This window comes from Macaca nemestrina, chromosome 11 (assembly GCF_043159975.1).
Source record: "Macaca nemestrina isolate mMacNem1 chromosome 11, mMacNem.hap1, whole genome shotgun sequence".
In the NCBI taxonomy this organism is placed as follows: Eukaryota; Metazoa; Chordata; class Mammalia; order Primates; family Cercopithecidae; genus Macaca; species Macaca nemestrina.
Genome location: NC_092135.1, coordinates 76,356,359 through 76,374,916, shown reverse-complemented (window position 1 = coordinate 76,374,916; position 18,558 = coordinate 76,356,359). Strand labels below are relative to the sequence as shown.

The following is an 18,558-nucleotide window of genomic DNA, read 5'->3' as shown; positions in this document are numbered from 1 at the left end:
AGTGGGAGGATCCATTCAGGCCAAAAGTTCGAGACCAGCCTGGGCAACATAGTGAGTCCCCATCTCTACCACAAAAAGAGGAAAAAGAAAATCAATCGGGTGTGGTGGCACACTTTTAGTCCCAGCTACTCAGGAGGCTGAGGTGGGAGTATTGCTTGGGCCCAGAAGATCAAAGCTGCAGTGAGCCAGGATCACACCACTGCACTCCAGCCTGGGTGACCGAGTGAGACCCTGTCTCAAAAAAAAAAAAGCGTTAGAATTACCCAAAAACCGGCCAGGCGCGGTGGCTCAAGCCTGTAATCCCAGCACTTTGGGAGGCTGAGATGGGCGGATCACGAGGTCAGAAGATCGAGACCATCCTGGCTAACACGGTGAAACCCCATCTCTACTAAAAACACAAAAAATGAGCCGGGCGTGGTGGCGGGCGCCTGTAGTCCCAGCTACTCGGGAGGCTGAGGCAGGAGAATGGCGTGAACCCGGGAGGCGGAGCTTGCAGTGAGCTGAGATCCGGCCACTGCACTCCAGCCTGGGCGACAGAGCGAGACTCCGTCTCAAAAAAAAAAAAAAAAAAAAAAAAAAAAAAAAAAAATTACCCAAAAACCCTTCCCAGTTTATTCAGTTCAGTTGCAAGAATGTTCCAAAGTGATGAGTGATGAAAAGGTTAGGAAATAAGTCTAATGAACAGATTTTAACCTTTAGTGTTTCCATATATCATCTTGTAACATCTCAAGTCTTCCATCTGTCAGCGCCGGCTTGTGCTAGCTTTCTAAGTTAGGTAGAGGTCTCAGCTCTGTGTTTGGAGCTCAGGGAAAGCTTCATAGAGGTAGGTCTTTATGAATGAAGGTAGGTCTCATGTATTCATACCGAAGTAAGTATGTAGCAGGTCTTTTTGTCTGGAAAAAAATATCTGGAATTCTTTGAGAACAAACTATAAAATAAAGGAAAACCAGTACATGTAACTTACCTTCAATTCTAAAGAGCACTTACCATAGGTCCATATTCTAAGTTCCATTTGTTAAACCATAGAAACAGGTGCTTTTTTTGGCAAGGTAAGGAATAGACTTAAAAAACTGGAAAAAAAGCTGGGCATAATAGGATCTTGTGACTCTTTAAAGATTGAACTAAGGTTTTAGTAAATGGTCTTGGATATGGGGGAGGCACAATGAACTCTCTGAGATGACATTAGACTTTTGCATACTGAAATCCTGACTTGGATAAATTGGGGGAAAGTTTCATAAGGCTGATGAAAAGGATAATATCACTTGGTTGTAGACAGTCCATATGTATTGATAAAATGAGGTCTGAGGATAAGGTGCCCAGAAGATAAAATTGCTGCTGCCTCTGCTTTCCCTGCTTCTGGCTCTGGAGGAAAGTGCATTCTTACACTGTTCAAATGTCGCCTCTCAGATTATCCAGATTTTCTAGAGTTAGGGATTTTCTTGGACCATCAGGTGTATCCTTTAACACCATTTTGGTTAGCCCTCTGCTAAGGCTCTTAACCAATCTAATTAGTCAAACTTGTTAAATATAGGTTAATTTCCCAAATAGGCTCAACAGGTAATTGTGTCATAGTCATCTTCATAGTGTCAGTTCTAACACATAAGAGCATCCATTAAGTGATAAGTGACTTTAAAAGATGAGGATGGCAATAATACAATATGATGGTAATACTAATTCAATAAGTTATTGAGCACTAATGTGCCCAGCACTACAGCAGCCTCTGGGAATGTGTTGGCCCATATTGTGTTATTTGATGAAGAGCCACTCCCCTGATCTCAGGGTGTGCTGTGATATTCCACGCAGGTTCCCCTTCCCTACAGAGGATTTTGTTTCCTCACCTTGGCAGTGTGCACCCAACAGCCCTCAACTGTCAGTAGAATTGCCCTCTAACTGAAGAAAGCCACCTCATCTAAAGTCACACTTCCTTCTTGGGCCAGGCTGCATGCAAAGACTAGTCCCATTGCCCCATATTAGGACAATCTGAAAGACCATCCTAGCTTCAGAGTTCCCCTTACTGTCAGCTAAAGCTGCCTTTGAGATTGCATCATAGTCCATATTCTTTCTCCACCCAGTGGAGCTTCCTTTCTTTCCACAGGTGGCAATCCTTAATAAATCTCCTACCCACTTATCTTCATCTGAGCATCTGTGATCTTGGTACCAGAAGGGTTGCAGGAAAATAGGTGCTCCTGGGCTTTTGGAGCCATTTATCTTGCCTTTTCACTTACAGGATGAGATTCTCCTCACTGGGGTAGGGAGAAGTTAACTACTAGCACACCCTGATAGTGCAGTTGTTAAAACTTTCACTAGTGGTGAACTAAGATGGCACGTCAACTTAAGGAAATGCACTGGCAGGCACAAAGATCAGGTGGGAAACAGTGCGGATAGTGGAACTGATGAGTTATTACTGAGCTAGACCGATACCTTGGAAAAAGATAACAAAAGAATGAGAATGGGCCAGGCATAGTGGCTCACACTTGTAATCCCAGCACTTTGGGAGGCTGAGGCAGGAGGATCCCTTGAGGCCAGGAGTTTGAGACCAGCCTGAGTAATATAGTGAGACCCTGTCTCTACAAATTTTTAAAAAATTATCCATGCCCAGTAGCTTGTGGCTGTAGTCCTAGCTATTTCGGAGGGTGAGGCAAGAAGATCACCTGACCCCACGAATTTGAGGCTGCAGTGAGCTATGTTTGCACTACTGCACTCCAGCTTGAGCTACAGAGTGAGACCCTGTCTCAAAATAAAAGAATGAGAGTGATTAGTTGGTAATTAAAAGCTGAGTGTGGGATCAAGAGCAGTGGCTCATGCCCGTAATTCCAGTGCCTCACGAGACCAAAAAGGGAGGATAGCTTGAGGCCAGGAATTCAAGACCAGCCTGGGCAACATAGCAAGGCCCATCTCTACAAAAAATTTTTAAAATCAGCAGGCCATAGTGGCATACATTTGTTGTCCTAGTTACTTAGGAGGCTGAGGCCAGAGGATAATTTGGGTCCAGGAGTTCAAGGTTACAGTAGCTTACTGTGCCACTGCACTCTCAGCCTGAGTGACAAAGCAGGATCCTGTCTCAAAAACAAACAAAAACTCAGTGTGAGGGCCAGAAAACCTCCCTTGTAGAATATCAGACTCTCAGCTCCTCAAGCCAATGAGGAGAGGAAGCTGAGGACCAGGCCCAGGACTTAATCGTAAGAATAAAACCCCAAAGAAGTTAGGACCCAAGCTAGGCAGGTCTACTGTGCTGTGGTCAGGACCCCGATTGGGAGAAAATGGAACCCTGACCCAAGGGATGAAACCATCAGGGTTGATGCACCTGAAAAATCTTCAATCCTCAGGTTTCGAGAACCTTCTAAGGCTACAGAAGTGCCCCTCTCTTCTCTAATAAGGGCTAGTATGCTCCCTGTTTTGCTTGAAGACAATGAGCTGTCTCTCCAAGGACAAAACATACACTCTTCAGGATCCTCCCCAACTTCCTCTCTTGGCAACTAAGCCAATTTAAAAAAAGTTAAACTGGCTGGGTGCAGTGGCGCATGTCTGTAATTTCAGTACTTTGGAAGGCCAAGGAGGGCGGATCACCTGAGGCCAGTAGTTCAAGATCAGCCTGGCCAACATGGTGAAACCCTGTCTCTACTAAAAATACAAACATTAGCCGGGCAAGGTGGTGCGCGCGTGCCTGTAATCCCAGTTATTCGGGAGGCTGAGGCAAAAGAATTGCTTGAACCCAGGAGGTGGAGGTTGCCGTGAGTCGAGATTTTGCCACTGCACTCCATCCTGGGCTAAAGAGGGAGACTCTATCTCGAAAATAAATAAATAAAAAATAATCACGACCCCTTACTCAATTTCCAGACCTGAGTCAGTTTTTGGATCCAGGCCCATTAACTAAAGAATCTGGGTCCCCAGGAGGAAGGACTGTGTAATACCACAGTGTGCACAAATAATGATTCCTCTAGTCCTTCTCCAAAGGGACTTATCGCCATTACTCAGGAAATCATACAGTGGTGAAAGGGGAATACTCAACATTTTGATATCTGTTGGACACAGGATCTGAGTTAACAATGATAACACAGAACTGAAAGTCATTATATGCCCTTGATTACAGTAAAGGTTATGGAGGTCGAGTCCTAGGGAGTCCTGGCCCAAGTCTGGCTCACAATATATCCACAGACCCACCTAGTCGTTGAGTGTATAATTGTGATAAATATACTTGATTAGTGACACCAGGTTTCTCGGTGTGTGTGGTAAGAGCTAACATAGTGATAAAGGCCAAGTGGCCAGGTGGAAGCTTTCAAAGTTGACCTCTTCTCTATACCAATATAGTAAATCAAAAAATAATATTTCAGGGAATGGCAGAAATTAATGCCATCCTAAAATATCTAAAAGATTCAGGGAGGATGGTTCACATTGTATCTCCATTTAATTCACCAGTCTAGTCCCTCCAAAAACCAGATAGTGGGCTACCACAAACTTTATGAGGTAGTAGCTCCAATTTATCTACAGAGACAGCTATAGGCATCTTTGTTAGAGCAGACCCACATGGCATCAGGTGGACTTCTGGTTCAAAAATGGCAGTGTAGACGCAAGCTGGCTTCACTTCCACACCAGAAAACCAAAAACAAATATACAGCACCGAGATTATCACCAACAATATCCCAGAACTCAGATATAAGGATGAGTCAATTCCTGGGGACATAGAAGTCAAAAAACTCTGAGCAGATGGTAAGAGAATCAGACTTTTATATCTGCAGTGCCCCTCCCCACAATCTGTCTGGCACCAAGTGTGTGGAAAACTTCCCCCAACTCACAGTTTCTACAATGGAAAAAGTGAGAAAAGGTAGACAACCAACCTTCCTGCCGTCTTGGATTCCCTGGAAGGAGACCTGTCCCCGACTCAGCCCATGGGAAGTATCATGAGTACCTGAGGGAAAAACATTACCGAGGACAACCAGAGACAAAGGGAGGACGCAGGACTTCAATCCCCAGCCCTGGAAACTCTGCTCTGGAACTTGACCAAAGAAGATGCCAGATCAGAGTGGCTACTCAGCAGCAACAGCTGTAGGAGATGCATTCCACAGGTCCTCTTGGCACAAACCTTTAGCCGGCCTTTCACACTGCCAGGATATCCCCTTTGGGACCTCCCCCATTTGAGAAGGGCATCACTCTGATGAGTTTCTAGAGCGGAGGCAAAGCTGGGCGTAAGGTGCCATCAAGTGCCAAAAAGGAGACAGTGATCTAGTGGGAAAATAAGAAATTTAACAGATAAGTCACAAAGAATCTCTAAGCAAACATCGCCAATAGAAAACAAAACAATCAAGACAGAGAAGACTGGAATAAATAATCCTTCAATGCAAAGATATGGACGTACATCCACAAGAAAAACAACAGCAATAGGGAACCATGACCTCCCCAAAAGAACAAAGCAAAGAACCAGTATCTGAATCTAAGAAAATGGTGATATGTGAGCTCTCTGACCAAGAATTCAAAATAGCAGTTTTAAGGAAACTCAGTAACCTCCAAGATAACACAGACAAGCAATCTATAAGTTTATCAGAGAAATTTAACAGATTAAAATAATTTTTAAAAAAACAAAATTCTCATTACTGAGAAATATATTTGCTGAACTAAAAAAAAAAAAAATCAGACGATTTCAACCACAGAATGGATCAAGGAGAAGAAAAAAATCAGTGAGCTCAAAGACAGGTCATTTGAAATTACACAGTGAGAGGGCAGAAAAGAAAAAAGAATGAAAAGGAATGAAGATCACCTATAAGATATAGAAAATTACCTCAAAAGACCAAATCTAAGAATAACTAGTGTTCAAGAAAAAGCTGAACAAGAGCAAGGGGTAGAAAGCTTATTCAAAGAAATAATAAAAATTGTTCCAAAACTTGAGAAAGATATAAATATCCAGGTATGAAGGTCAGAGAACACTAAACAAATTTGACCCAGATAAGACTACCCCTTTGAGAGACACAGTCGAACTCTCAAAGGGCAAGGATAAAGAAAGGGTCCTAAAAGCAACAAGAGAAAAGATGCAAATAATATAAATTCCAATTTATCTGGCAACAGACTTCTCAACAGAAACGATACAGGCCAGGAGCAAATGGGATGAAATTTTCAGTGTTGAAAGAAAAAAAAAATCTGCCACACAAGAATACTATATCCAGCAAAGCTATCCTTCAACCATCAAAGCAAGATAAAGTCTTTCCCAGATAAACAAAAGCTGAGAGAATTCACCACCATGAGGCCCATCTTAAAAGAAATGCTAAAGGGAGTTCTTCAATCCAAAAGAGAAAAAAAAGCACTAATATGCAAAAACAAAAACATTTGAAGGTATAAAACCCACTGATGAAATTAAGTACAAAGACAATCCCCAAATACTTTAATACTGAAATTGTGATGTGTAATCCACTTATAACTCTAGAATGAAGACCAAAAGACAAATCTACCAAAAACAATAACAGCTACAGCAACCTGTTAAAAGATAAGCAATATAAAAATACATAAATTGAGACAACCAAAAGTCAAAATGTAGACGGGATGGAGTTAAGGTATAAAGGCTTTTTTTAGTTTTTTCTTTCTTTTTTTTTAATCTAAGGTAAGTTGTCATCTCTTTAAGATAACTTGGCATATCTGTGTTTCATGTAAGCCTCATGATAACCACAATGTAAAAACCTATAATAGATACACTAAAAACGAAAAGCAACAAATTAAAACATATTCCAGAAAAAATCGCTTAGCCACAAAGGAAGACAATAAGAAAGGAAGAGAGGAATTATAAAACAAGAATTAGAAAACAAGCACAAAATGACAGTAGTAAGTCCTTACTTGTCAATAATAACACTGAATGTAAGGGGACTAAATTCTCCAATTAAAAGACATAGAATGGCTGAACGGATTAAAAAAAACAAGCCCTAAACTATATGCTGCTAACAAGAAACTCACCTCCGCTGTAATGACACATAGATGGAAAGTGAAGGGATGGAAAAAAAAAATCGATGCAAGTGGAAATCAAAAAAGATCAAGAGTAACTATACTCACATCAGATAAAATGGACTACAAGTCATAGACTATAAAAACAGACAAAGAAGGTCACTATATAATGACAAAAGAGTCCATTTAGCAAGAGGATATAATAATTTATATATCTATGCACCCAACACTGGAGCACTCAATTATACAAAGCAAACATTAATAGATCTAAAGGAAGAGATAAACTGCAATACTGTAATATTAGGGGACTTCAGCAACCCATTCTCAGTAACAGTTAAATCATCCAGACAGAAAATCAACAAAGAAACACTGGAGTTAAACCACATACTAGATCAAATAGGCCTAACTGACATTTACAGAATATTTCACCCAACAGCTACAGAGTGCAATGGTGTCATCTCGGTTCACCACCCAACAGCTACAGAGTGCAATGGTGTCATCTCGGTTCACCACAACCTCTGTCTCCTGGGCTCAAGCAATTCTCCTGACTCAGCCTCCCAAGTAGAGGGAATTACAGGCATGCATCACCATGCCCGGTTAATTTTTGAATTTTTAGTAGAGATGGGGTTTCTCCATGTTGGTCAGGCTGGTCTTGAACTCCCGACCTCAGGTGATCCACCCACCTCAGCCTCCCAAAGTGCTGAGATTACAGGCGTGAGCCACTGTGCCCAGCCCAGAATATACATTCTTTTCCCATTCTCCAGAACAGACCATATTTCAAACAAGTCTCAACAGATGCAAAAAAGTAGAAATCACAACATGGCACTACATATACAATATGCAGCTGTTGATCTGACAAATGCATCCTTTCTATCTCTATTAGAAAAGAGGATCAGAAACACATTGCCTTGGATCAGACAATAGTGAACGCGTATAATCTTCTTAGAAGAATGTTAACTCTCCCACCTTTTATTGTAATATAGTCTGAAGGACCAAGACCAGCTGGGCATCTTGCAGAACATCACTGATCCACTACATCAATTATACCACGTTAATTGGACCAGAAGAGCAAGAAGTAGGTAATACATTGGAGCTACGGCACATATACTCTGAAGGTGAGAGATTAAACCCTACAAAGATTCAAGGGTCTTCCATTGGTGGCTCTCTGGTGGGTCCACAGTCCAGGGTATGCCAAGATATCCCTTCCAAAATAAGCAATAAATTATTGCATTTTGTACCTCTCACCATAAAGAAGGAAGCATAGAAGAATGATAGGTTTCTATGGGTTCTAGAGGCAGCATATTCCATAGCAGGAAATACTTGCTGTTACCTATACACTGGACGACATAAAAGGCTTCCAATTTCAAGTAAGACCCAGAGCAGAAAAGGGCTCTGAAGCAGGTCCAGATGGCAGTTTTACCACTTGTGCCATGCCACCCAGCAGATGGTGTTGTATTAGATATGTAGGAAAAGATTCTGTATGGAGTTTATGAGAAGTCCTAATGGGAAAATCACAATGCAGACCCAAGAGTCTGGCTGTGCTATCTGTAGCAGAGAAGTAAACACCTTTCAACAAACAGCTGCTGATGTGCTACTGGGCTTTTATAGAGATATAGCACCCGACAAAGGGATGCCAAGTGGCCATGAAGCCAAGACCAATGATTATGAGCTGGGTTCTATACATGTAGAACACAAACATAGGCAGATGGCACAGTATGTTACATTAGCAAGCAGCCTAGACTCCCATGTCTCTACCACTGTTGCACCAGTGTCTCTCCCTTGGCTTACATTTATTGCCACTGATCCCATATGACCAGATGATGAAAGAGGAAAATGCATGAATTTGACTCACAAATGGGTATATTTTGGCAAACAAAACAGATGGTGGCTATGTTACTGTGCAACTCAGGGGTGGCCCTGAAATTCAATGATAAGGGAAAATCCTCCCAAAGGGCGGAACTTTGAGCAGTGTACTTTGCCGCCCATTTGTGTAGAAAGGGTCTCAAGGTTAGAATATATATGGGCGGTGACAACTGGCTTGGTCATGGGATCGGGGTCCTGAAAACAGAGAGACTAAACTATTGGGAACAAAGAGATTTGAGATAAAAATGGTGGACTGGGCACATGAGAGTGGGCACAAAGTGTTAGGAGCTTTGTATTGCATTTGATCTATACCACCAAGTACCCATAATAGAAAAGGCCCTGACCAACCAAGTTACTATCAGGACTTGGCCAGTTAATAACACCCAGCATCTGGCATTGGAATAACTACTGTGGCAGGAATGGAGGCTAAGTAATAGACCTAACAGGATGGGCGCCTATACACTGAGGCTGATTTGTTATAGTCACTACTAAATTTTCAGCCTGCTAACAACAGAAACCAATGCTGCAATACTGAGTGCCTATTCCTCAAGAAGACCAATCAGCCACTTGGTGGCAAGCTGACTTACAATAATGATCCTAACAAGAGGCAGTGACTCATTTTGACAGGAATAGACACATATTTTCCATGATTCTCCTTTTCTATCTGCAGGGCATCAGCCAGCATCACAGAGGGCTTTCAGAGTGTTTGAACTACCTCATGGGACCTGTTTTATAGCAAAGGAGGAAAGAGAGTGGGCAAATGACCACAGCCTCTGCTTGTCATATTATTACATGCTGCATCGCCCAGAAGCCTCTACCCTGATAGAATAATTAAATAACTTGTTGAAGGCATACGTAACACAAACACTATCCTTTAAGATGAAATGTACACTTTAATGGTCTTTCTGTAGGGCTGTGTTCTCAATAGGTAGAATACATGGGTCCAGGAATCAGGGTGTAGAAGCAGGAATGGCCCTGCTTTTTATCATTCCCAGTGATTCCCTTGGGGGAAATTGCGCTTCCTGGCTCCACAACACTGGGCCCTGTCATTTAGAGGTCCTGCTTCCTAAAGGTGAAACACCTCCACCAGCAGATGTAGTTTGCAGTTCAGTGAGACCCAAGAAGAGACTCATTGGTCTCATTGAACTATGAGCTACATCTGCTGACTAGGTACTTCAGGTTCCTTGCACCGAGAAAGTAGCAGGCAAAAAGAGGAGTCACATCTTAGTAGGGATAATGGATCTTATCATAAAGAGGAGGACTACGGTTACACAGTTGGAGGAAGGAGGAAAATGTTGGTACCCAAGTAGTGCACGGATGCACCTCTTGGTATGCTCTTGCCCAATTTTGATTGTAAATGGACAGTGTAGCAGCCATTATCAGCCTAAAAAGATTATGGGGACCAGGGACTCTGAGCCTCTGAGGATTGAGGGCTGAGTTTTATCACCAGGTAAGTCACTGAGACCAGCTGAGAGTGTCACTGCATCCAAGGTTACCCCCATCTTTGAGTTCCCTGAACTTCTTGCTCCAATATGGGACACCAAAAGGGCCAAACAGCTTCAAAGTTTCCCATGGGGTCAGCTGAGAACACTGTTGACACTGTATCACAACCCAAGTCCTCCTTCCACCCAATCTTCGTTTCTTCCCATTCCTTCCATGGATGATGATCACAAAAGCATTCCCTAATAAACCTGCTGCCCACTGTCTCCTGAGTCTGCTCCCTGAGAGTCCCACCTGAGATACGGAGTTATAGTTTAGTGAGAAAAGATGATAAGAATATCATATAAATCACGTAATTTAAGATACATAAAATTACAAGCCAGCATTTGAGATACCCTGGATTCTCTTCAGATCATGTATCTTTTGCCTTTTATTAGAATTTCTAGAGATAGGACAAATTATGAGTTTGTAGCCAGTTTTTTCTTTGCTTTTTATTTTTGGCAGGGTTGCTATGGTTTGGATATGGTTTGTTTGTCCCTTCTCCTGCAAATCTCATGTTGAAATTTGATTCCCAGTGTGGTGGTGTTGGAAGGTGGGGCCTAGTGGAAGGTGTTTGGATCATGGGAGTGGATCCCATATGAATAGATTAATGCCTTCCCTTAAATGTGAGTGAGTTCTCACGCTATTAAATCCCAAAAGAGCTGGTTGTTAAAAAGAGCCTGGCACGTCTCCCTAACCCCTGCTTCCTCTCTTGCACGTGATCTCTGCACACACCAGCTTCCCTTTACCTTTGCATGAGTGGAAGCAGCCTGAGACCATCACCAGATGCAGAAGCCCGATCTTGAACTTTCCAGCCATCTAAAATCAGAAGCCAAATAATATAAATTACCCAGTCTCCGGTATTTCTTTACAGCAACACTAAACAAACTAAGACAAAGTTTCTGTAGACGGTGTATGTGCTGCAATGACAAAAAATATTTGCATTTTCAAAAGATTTATTTCAACATTATCCAAAACAGTATGTCGGAAATGAAATAGAAATTATGCTAATTTGAGGACAACGTCCACTGTGAGTAATGCTGCATCTAGAATAACACTGCATCTCAAGGTCCAAAGAAGTTAAAAAACATGAAAGAGCCCATATTGTAATATGAGTTATAAAAAGGATAGTTTCATGAAAGTTTCAGAGTATTATAACTAAGCAGCAGCTCTTACTACATTGAAAAAATGAATTTCTTTTAAGGTAATAAATTATAGCTTTACCTGAAAAATTGTAAACTTGTGGAAATTACTGAAGATGTGGTCTACTCAGAACATTTTACAAGCTTGACAACATATTCAGAATTACTAGCTTAACAATATACTGAGACAGCAGATCACGATGGCTTTCTGCCACAAATACAGCTGATATCAAAAAGGAGATGATAATAATAAGCCAAGTCTTACATTTCTTGTAATTAATTTATCATTTTCTGATTTCTTCATTTCCCTTAATAATTTTTTTAGGTTAAGACTTATCAAAAAGGCGATCTGCAGAGAACAGTGTGTAATGGAGATCTGATAGCTATTCAGTCAATTTGAACATTAGAGAGGGTAAAGTAGATGGATTGGACTATGTGGGTTTTTTTGCTTCACTGCTTGGGCTGAGGCAAGAGTGGGACATTGTGGAGAGAAGACATGAATGAACTAGTTTTTCTATCTATGCTAATCTGAGTGAATGGATAGCTGCCACATGTTTATAGCATTCCGTTCTAATAGATACAATAGAGGTTTGAAAAATATTTACATATATCTCACCAAAAAAAAAAAAAAAAAAAAGGCAGAAGACAGAGAGAAACTGTTTTCAAGCGTATGAGCTAAAACCAAAGAAAGGCTTGGACTTACAGATGTCTCCAGTTATAATGTTTTAAAATAAGATGAACAATTGGAGCTCATTTAGATGGCAGATTAAGAATTAGATAGTATAGTAAATGCTGGGTTCTATTACAAATGTTTACATTTTTATTTATGAGCTTGTGCTTTCATTCTGGTGCAATCTCCATTATGGCCAGATGGGTGTGTTACTGCACAGGATTTATTTGAAATTCAGAAACTGATAGTACCTATGCCTGATTGCTTGGTTTATTTTATTCATTTTATCTTATATTTCTAGTTAAGAAAGGTAGTGTTGGCCGGGCGCGGTGGCTCAAGCCTGTAATCCCAGCACTTTGGGAGGCCGAGACGGGTGGATCACGAGGTCAGGAGATCGAGACCATCCTGGCTAACACGGTGAAACCCCGTCTCTACTAAAAAAATACAAAAAACTAGCCGGGCGAGGTGGCGGGCGCCTGTAGTCCCAGCTACTCGGGAGGCTGAGGCAGGAAAATGGCGTGAACCCGGGAGGCGGAGCTTGCAGTGAGCTGAGATCTGGCCACTGCACTCCAGCCTGGGCGACAGAGCGAGACTCCGTCTCAAAAAAAAAAAAAAAAAAAAAAAGAAAGGTAGTGTTAATGGCAAAAGAAAGCAGGCTAAGGATTTAATATTTTGTTCATGCACTTAATAAAGGACTTAAGCAAATGCTTTGTTTTTATTTGCTAATAGTAGGATGGTAATAAAAATTAGTGTTAATAAGGAATATCAACTCACTTGATGGTGCTTGTGTCCTATTAATCATCTTTTGCTTTGAAACACTGGGCTAGGAACAAATTCATACTGAGCTTTAGGATTTTAAAGAATAATTTAGCTAGACTTTATTAAGGATTGACTATGTTACCTGACACTGGACAAAACATTTTACATGCATATATAAAGCCATTTTTCTAAGAAGCTGTACAGTACAATAATTAAGTGAGCATCTCTAAAGATAGATTGCCTAGGTTTGAATTCAAGCTCCATCACATGTAAACAGCTGTGTAATTTGGGGCAAGTTGCTTAACCTTTCATTTCCTCAGTTTCCTCATCTCTAATTTAAGGGTAACTGACTTCTGCTTCCAAATGTGATATAGTAAATGGTGTGGGCTAGCGCTCCTCTCACTGTAAACAACTTTAAAACTGGACAAAAGACAGAAGGCAGCTCCTTTCAGACATTATACATATAAAGAAAAAATTATTCAATGAGGCAAGGTGCAGTGACTCACTCCTATAATCCCAGCACTTTAGGAGACTGGGGCAGGAGGATTGCTTGAAGCCAGGAGTTTGAGATCAGTCTGGGCAAATAGTGAGACTTCATTCCTACAAAAAATAAAAATAAATAAAAATATTAGCTGGGCTTGATGGTACCCTCCTGTAGTCCTAGCTACTTGGGAGGCTAAGATGGGAGAATCACTTGAGCCCAGGAGTTTGAGGCTGCAGTGAGCTATGATCATGCCACTGCACTCCAGCCTGGTGACACAGTAAGACCCTGTCTTCTGGAAAAAAACAAAAAAAAAAAACAAAAAAACCCAGAAATTTAAAAAATGATACTTGTTAAAGCACAATAAGGGAGATTTTATTTAGGACTATCTCAAAAGGTACAGGGACCTGTACAATGGGATTTAGCAGTAGGGGAGAGAGGTTAGGTTCAGCTGTGAATATAGCATGGGCAAGAAGGAATTTATAGACAAGGGGCAGGGTGGTGGCAGTGGATAGAAAATTACTAAGAGGAAACATCAAAGGTAAGGGGAATTCTGGCTAAACCAACCAACCTAACAGGATTCTTGCTGAAGTCAGGCCAGATTAATCAGATGTCACCTTTGGGATGGTAGAGGACGAGGAACCCAATTAGATATCAAGGGTGATCAGATATCAAAAGTGGGGATTCTTGCTAACCCAACTAAGCAGGGTTCTTGCTACAACTGGCTTTTACATTGAAGTGCACAAATGGGCTTAGCAGAAGCCTTAGGAGCCTGATTAAAGTTTGACCAAGCAAAGAATCTTAGACAACAGCACAGGCTGCTAATCTGACAGAGGAGAAACACATGAGTTGATCCCTCTGGTGGCCCTACATTTCTGCTCAAGGGCCCATTTTGGACTGCAGAATGGAGAAGTGAAGTTCAGAAAGACCTCAGGGATGCCGAGTTGCCTAGAGTAAGTAGGGCAGAGTGCCTGAGGATAAGAAGTGGTGTAGAGAAGAAACTACAGAATCCTGCATAGGGATTCCCTTTAAGTCTTTAGCCAAATATAAAGCTGTGCATGTGCAGAGTAAGATTCTGTGAAGGCCAGCAGAGAAAAGTTACCACTGAGGAGTGACAAGCTGAGTCAAGATTCCACAAGTCCTCCAGTGTTGGAAAACAAAGGTGATCAGCACGATCCAGCAACACATGTTCTGATTATGTGTCACATTTTCCTGCTTTTCTGATTCTCTTACATTTTGATAGATTATATGTTGTATATTACAAATTCTACCTTGTTGTGAATCAAGACTTTGTTGTCTTCCTTTAAAGAGTATTGAGTTTTTTTCTCACAGTTAATTTACTGATGGATCACATTGATTCTTATAGGAGGGGTATTTTAAAAGCTTTGTTGGCATGGGTTTAAAGTAGACCCTTTCTAGAGACTAAAGCAGCCCTATTCTTCAAGTATGGCTCTTTCCACAGCATTGCAAGTCACAAATTCAAGATTCAAGAGGTGGGCCCAACTTTTCATGGGTAGAGTTAAAAAAAAATCACATTGCAAAGGGTCTGCCTACAGGGAAGGATTGGAGAAATTCTTGCAATGGATCTATCACAGTTCATTTCAATCTGTTTCTTCTTCACTTCCCGCATATTTCTGGTGCCAAGCAATAGGTCACATTCACATCATAGTGTGACCTCTGGCCCTGCTTTTATGTGTAGGGTGTAGGTGAACCTGCACAATCACTAGTAGGAGTATTCCTAGAAACCATTCCAATGGTGGGATGACCAATATTTAAGTATACATGGATGTGACTACAAACCACATACATATATCCCATTAAACCCAAACTCAATGTAGTCTCAACTCAATTTATCCCTTGCCAAATCCCAGAAATGCCTGTGATCACTCAAAAACTTTAAAGTTGGGGGCTGTGCCTAGCCAGAGCAAGGAACAGTACCAGGATGGGAGACAAGAGGGAAGTCAAAGTGGGAAGAGACAGCAGGTCTAATTGTCAAGGGCCAAGCTTGGTTCCAGAGAGTTGAGGAGCCAGATGTGAGAAAAGCAGTGAAGACAATAAGCCAATATGAAAGGAAGGGTCAAGTCTTTAATCCCATGCTGTGATAGAATGGCACCAATCCAGGGTCAGGTGGATCAGCACAGCATGGCTGAGGGAATGCCTGAACAAAAGGCTCCTGCAGTTTTATGGACCCAGGGCCTGGGATGAGGAGAAGGTGAAGGGCTTGGAGTGGAAAAGTGCTTAGTACTGAGTCCGAGTGGGGAAAAGTGTCTTCAAGCTTCCTCCTCTCCTTCAATAAGGAGGTCTCCGCAGAAGTCCTTGAGGAAGCTCCCCCTCTACATAGAGACCTCCAAATGGACCCCATAATGATTTGGTCCCTCTGAGTCACTGTTCTCTGGCATCCTTAATTCCAATATTCTTCACATCACATGAACTCTTTGAGCCTCAGTTTCCTCACCAGTAAAATGGGGATAACCTGCTCTACCTTCATCTCAGATTAGAAAGATGAAATGAGATAATAAATGTGCAAATGTTTTGAAAACCTTGAAGATGCAAAAATGTAAGCCATTTTCTTCTTACAAAGTTATGAAATTGAGGTGGCTAACTCAAATAGAAAATAATTCCCTCTGTAACATTTCAACTTCACAGGCTTTAAGGGATCAGCTAAGTAAAAAAAGGAAATTGTTTACCCAAGCACAGGATTCCAAGGTTATTTATGGCATTCTCTGAATCTCTGTAGTACTTCCTGTTGTCCTGTTGTTACAATCTGTCCTGCATTGTCTGATGATGGCCTTTTATCTTAAATGATGCTGAGACTTTTTGTTACTATTACATCGGCACTGTCTGAAAAAAAGATAATGCAAACCATATATACAATTTAAAATTTTCTAGTAGCCACGTTCTTTGGGAAAAGAAACTAATTGAGTTATATTTTACTTAACCTGTCAAAAACATTATCATTTTAATATGTAATAAATATAAAAATTATTAATGAGATATTTTACATCCTTTTTTACATGTGTCTCTGAATTCCAGCATATATTTTATATTTTACATTTATAGTACATGTCTTTTTCTTTTTTTTTCTTGGAGACAGAGTCTTGCTCTGTTGCCTAGACTGGAGTGCAGTGATGCGATCTCAGCTCACTGCAACCTCTATCTGCTGGGTTGAAGCAATTCTCCCACCTCAGCCACCCACGCCCAGCTAATTTTTGTATTTTTAGTAGAGACCGGGTTTTGCCATGTTGGTCAGGCTGGTCTCAAACTCCTGGCCTTAAGTGATCCGCCCCCCTTGGCCTGGCCTTGCTGTCACTGACTTTGTAAGGAGTTTCTGCAAATGCTTCTTCAGACTTTTCCCACATTTTTTAAAACCCCTATTTATATTAATAGTTGCAATTTCTTCCACTGTCACAGAGAACACAGAGACCTTTGATTTGCTCTTTCCACCACAGAATATTACTCTAGGAAAGCATTCCATCATAATATATATAAGGTGCCTAAACTGTGCTATAACCTTAAGCATTACAGGGACTCAGAATGAGGTCGTTAAAGTAGTGTTTTCCAAAGTGTGTTCCGCGGAGCTAATCCCACATTCAGCGTATGCAACTTGATATTTTAATTTGTACCCTAGTGATCTAGTCTTATTCCTTCTGGGTACATATTGCGTCACATCTTTAAACACATCCAGCTTCTAGAATGGTGCCGTACACGCAGGAGTTCCTTGAGCTTCGCCTTCCAGCTAACGGCAAAATCAGCAATTGCCTTTAACCACAGGAACTTCAGTCCGTTGGTCACTAGGGGGAGACACACATGCGGTGGGCCTCTCTAGGCTCCTCAAATCCCGCCAGAGTCGCCCACTGTATAGACTCTGGCCAGCCAAACCACACCCAGTCTTAGGAAGAGGAAAGCGCCATCCATTTCATGCTACTGTGGCCGGCGAGCTCAGAGTGGAATCATTTGCAAAGCAGCTCCTCCAAGAAAAACCAAGCCGAGATCTAGCTGATCCATGATTGAATTTAGAGTAAAACTTGACAGAAACTCCCTTCGGCTTGTCCGTACTACCTGGGTTTGCAGAAATAATGCTTTTCCTTAGCATTTAATTTTGAGACCTGTAAATATAACTGCTTTTTAGATGCATTCCATAATCTTCAATGAACTTACTGCAGTAATAAAAGATAATTAGGTTAATATAAACTGCTCCAAGGGTTTTCTGATCAGACGAAATTTTATTTCATTTGAAATGAAGTTAGTGCTTCATTTTGCAGGTTACATAATCTTGACTTTACTCTGAATAGTGGCCTTACATGAAGGAAAATTTCCTTTTCATACATGTGAGAAAGAAACCGTTTCTTACACTCATATTCACGAGTGTGACCGTTAGTGCAAGTTGAGGCAATTAACATATTTAGGAAGAAAAAAAACTTCCTCACAGAAGGATTGGCATTGGCCCTTCTGTACAGTAGTGTAAAGTCTGAAGAAAAAACCCTATTGACACCACTTTCCAGCCAAATGCTACAGGACGGTATCAATACTTACTGTACTGAGTGGGCATTTATTTACTTATTTCACAGTGAAGATATCTTTTCTGGAAAATTCCTCATAAGAAAACTGAAATTCAAGCTCCTGCTCGTTCTTCCGCCACCGCTACGCGATGCTGCTTTTTGTGCCCATAGGTTCTTCTGCCCTAAGCAAAAGCTGTTCAATGACGGCGCCGGCGCTGACGTCCGGGAGCAGGGCCGCTAGGCCCCACCAGGTCGCCACTGAAGCCGCCCCTCGGCCCTGCCGGGGGCTGTGCGGGGCGGATGGAGGCTCCCAGGCGAAGGAGTCCGGGAACCCCTAAAGACCCTTTAGGAAGTGGGGTACGGAAAACCAAGCACGAGCAAGAGGCCCCGGGCGGCTGTATCCCTGCTCCGGCGAGTTCAGAGGGAGCGGGCACTGCGGCCATCCCAGAGCCAGAAGGACGGCGGCGCGGAGGAGGGGATTGGGAGGGGTGTGGGCAGCTCAGAGGCGCGGGAGCTGAGAGCACCGCGAGGCTTAGGAACTAAAATGCTCGTCTGAATCTGCACCGGGTAGGGGATGAAGGAACAAGGGCTTGGGAGGAGACAGATACAGTTTAGAAATTGCGGGGGGCGGGGCGAGCCGGGCGCGGTGGCCCACGCCTGTAATTCCAGCACTTTGGGAGGCCAAGACGGGCTGATCACCTGAGGTCGGTAGTTCGAGACCATCCTGACCAACATGGAGAAAGA

At 42.0% G+C, this 18,558-nt stretch overlaps 1 protein-coding gene across 3 annotated transcripts in view; it reads right to left on the bottom strand.

Moving 5' to 3' along the window:
- PJVK (pejvakin) overlaps nucleotides 1–18,283 on the bottom strand; it is a 49,212-nt gene extending 30,929 nt beyond the window's left edge. The window contains exons 1-4 of one of the 3 annotated variants that reach the window (XM_024788828.2): nucleotides 17,849–18,283; nucleotides 16,003–16,156; nucleotides 13,341–13,434; nucleotides 11,013–11,082 (exon numbers count right to left, since the gene is read on the bottom strand). In XM_024788828.2, the coding sequence (XP_024644596.1) occupies nucleotides 11,013–11,082 (70 nt within the window). In that variant the 5' untranslated portion in view covers nucleotides 13,341–13,434; nucleotides 16,003–16,156; nucleotides 17,849–18,283. Of the gene's footprint in view, nucleotides 1–11,012; nucleotides 11,083–13,340; nucleotides 13,435–16,002; nucleotides 16,157–17,848 lie in introns of those variants that run through there. The other 2 variants (XM_011719457.2, XM_011719455.3) reach the window with 2 other exon arrangements.
- Nucleotides 18,284–18,558: the final 275 nt, after the last annotated feature.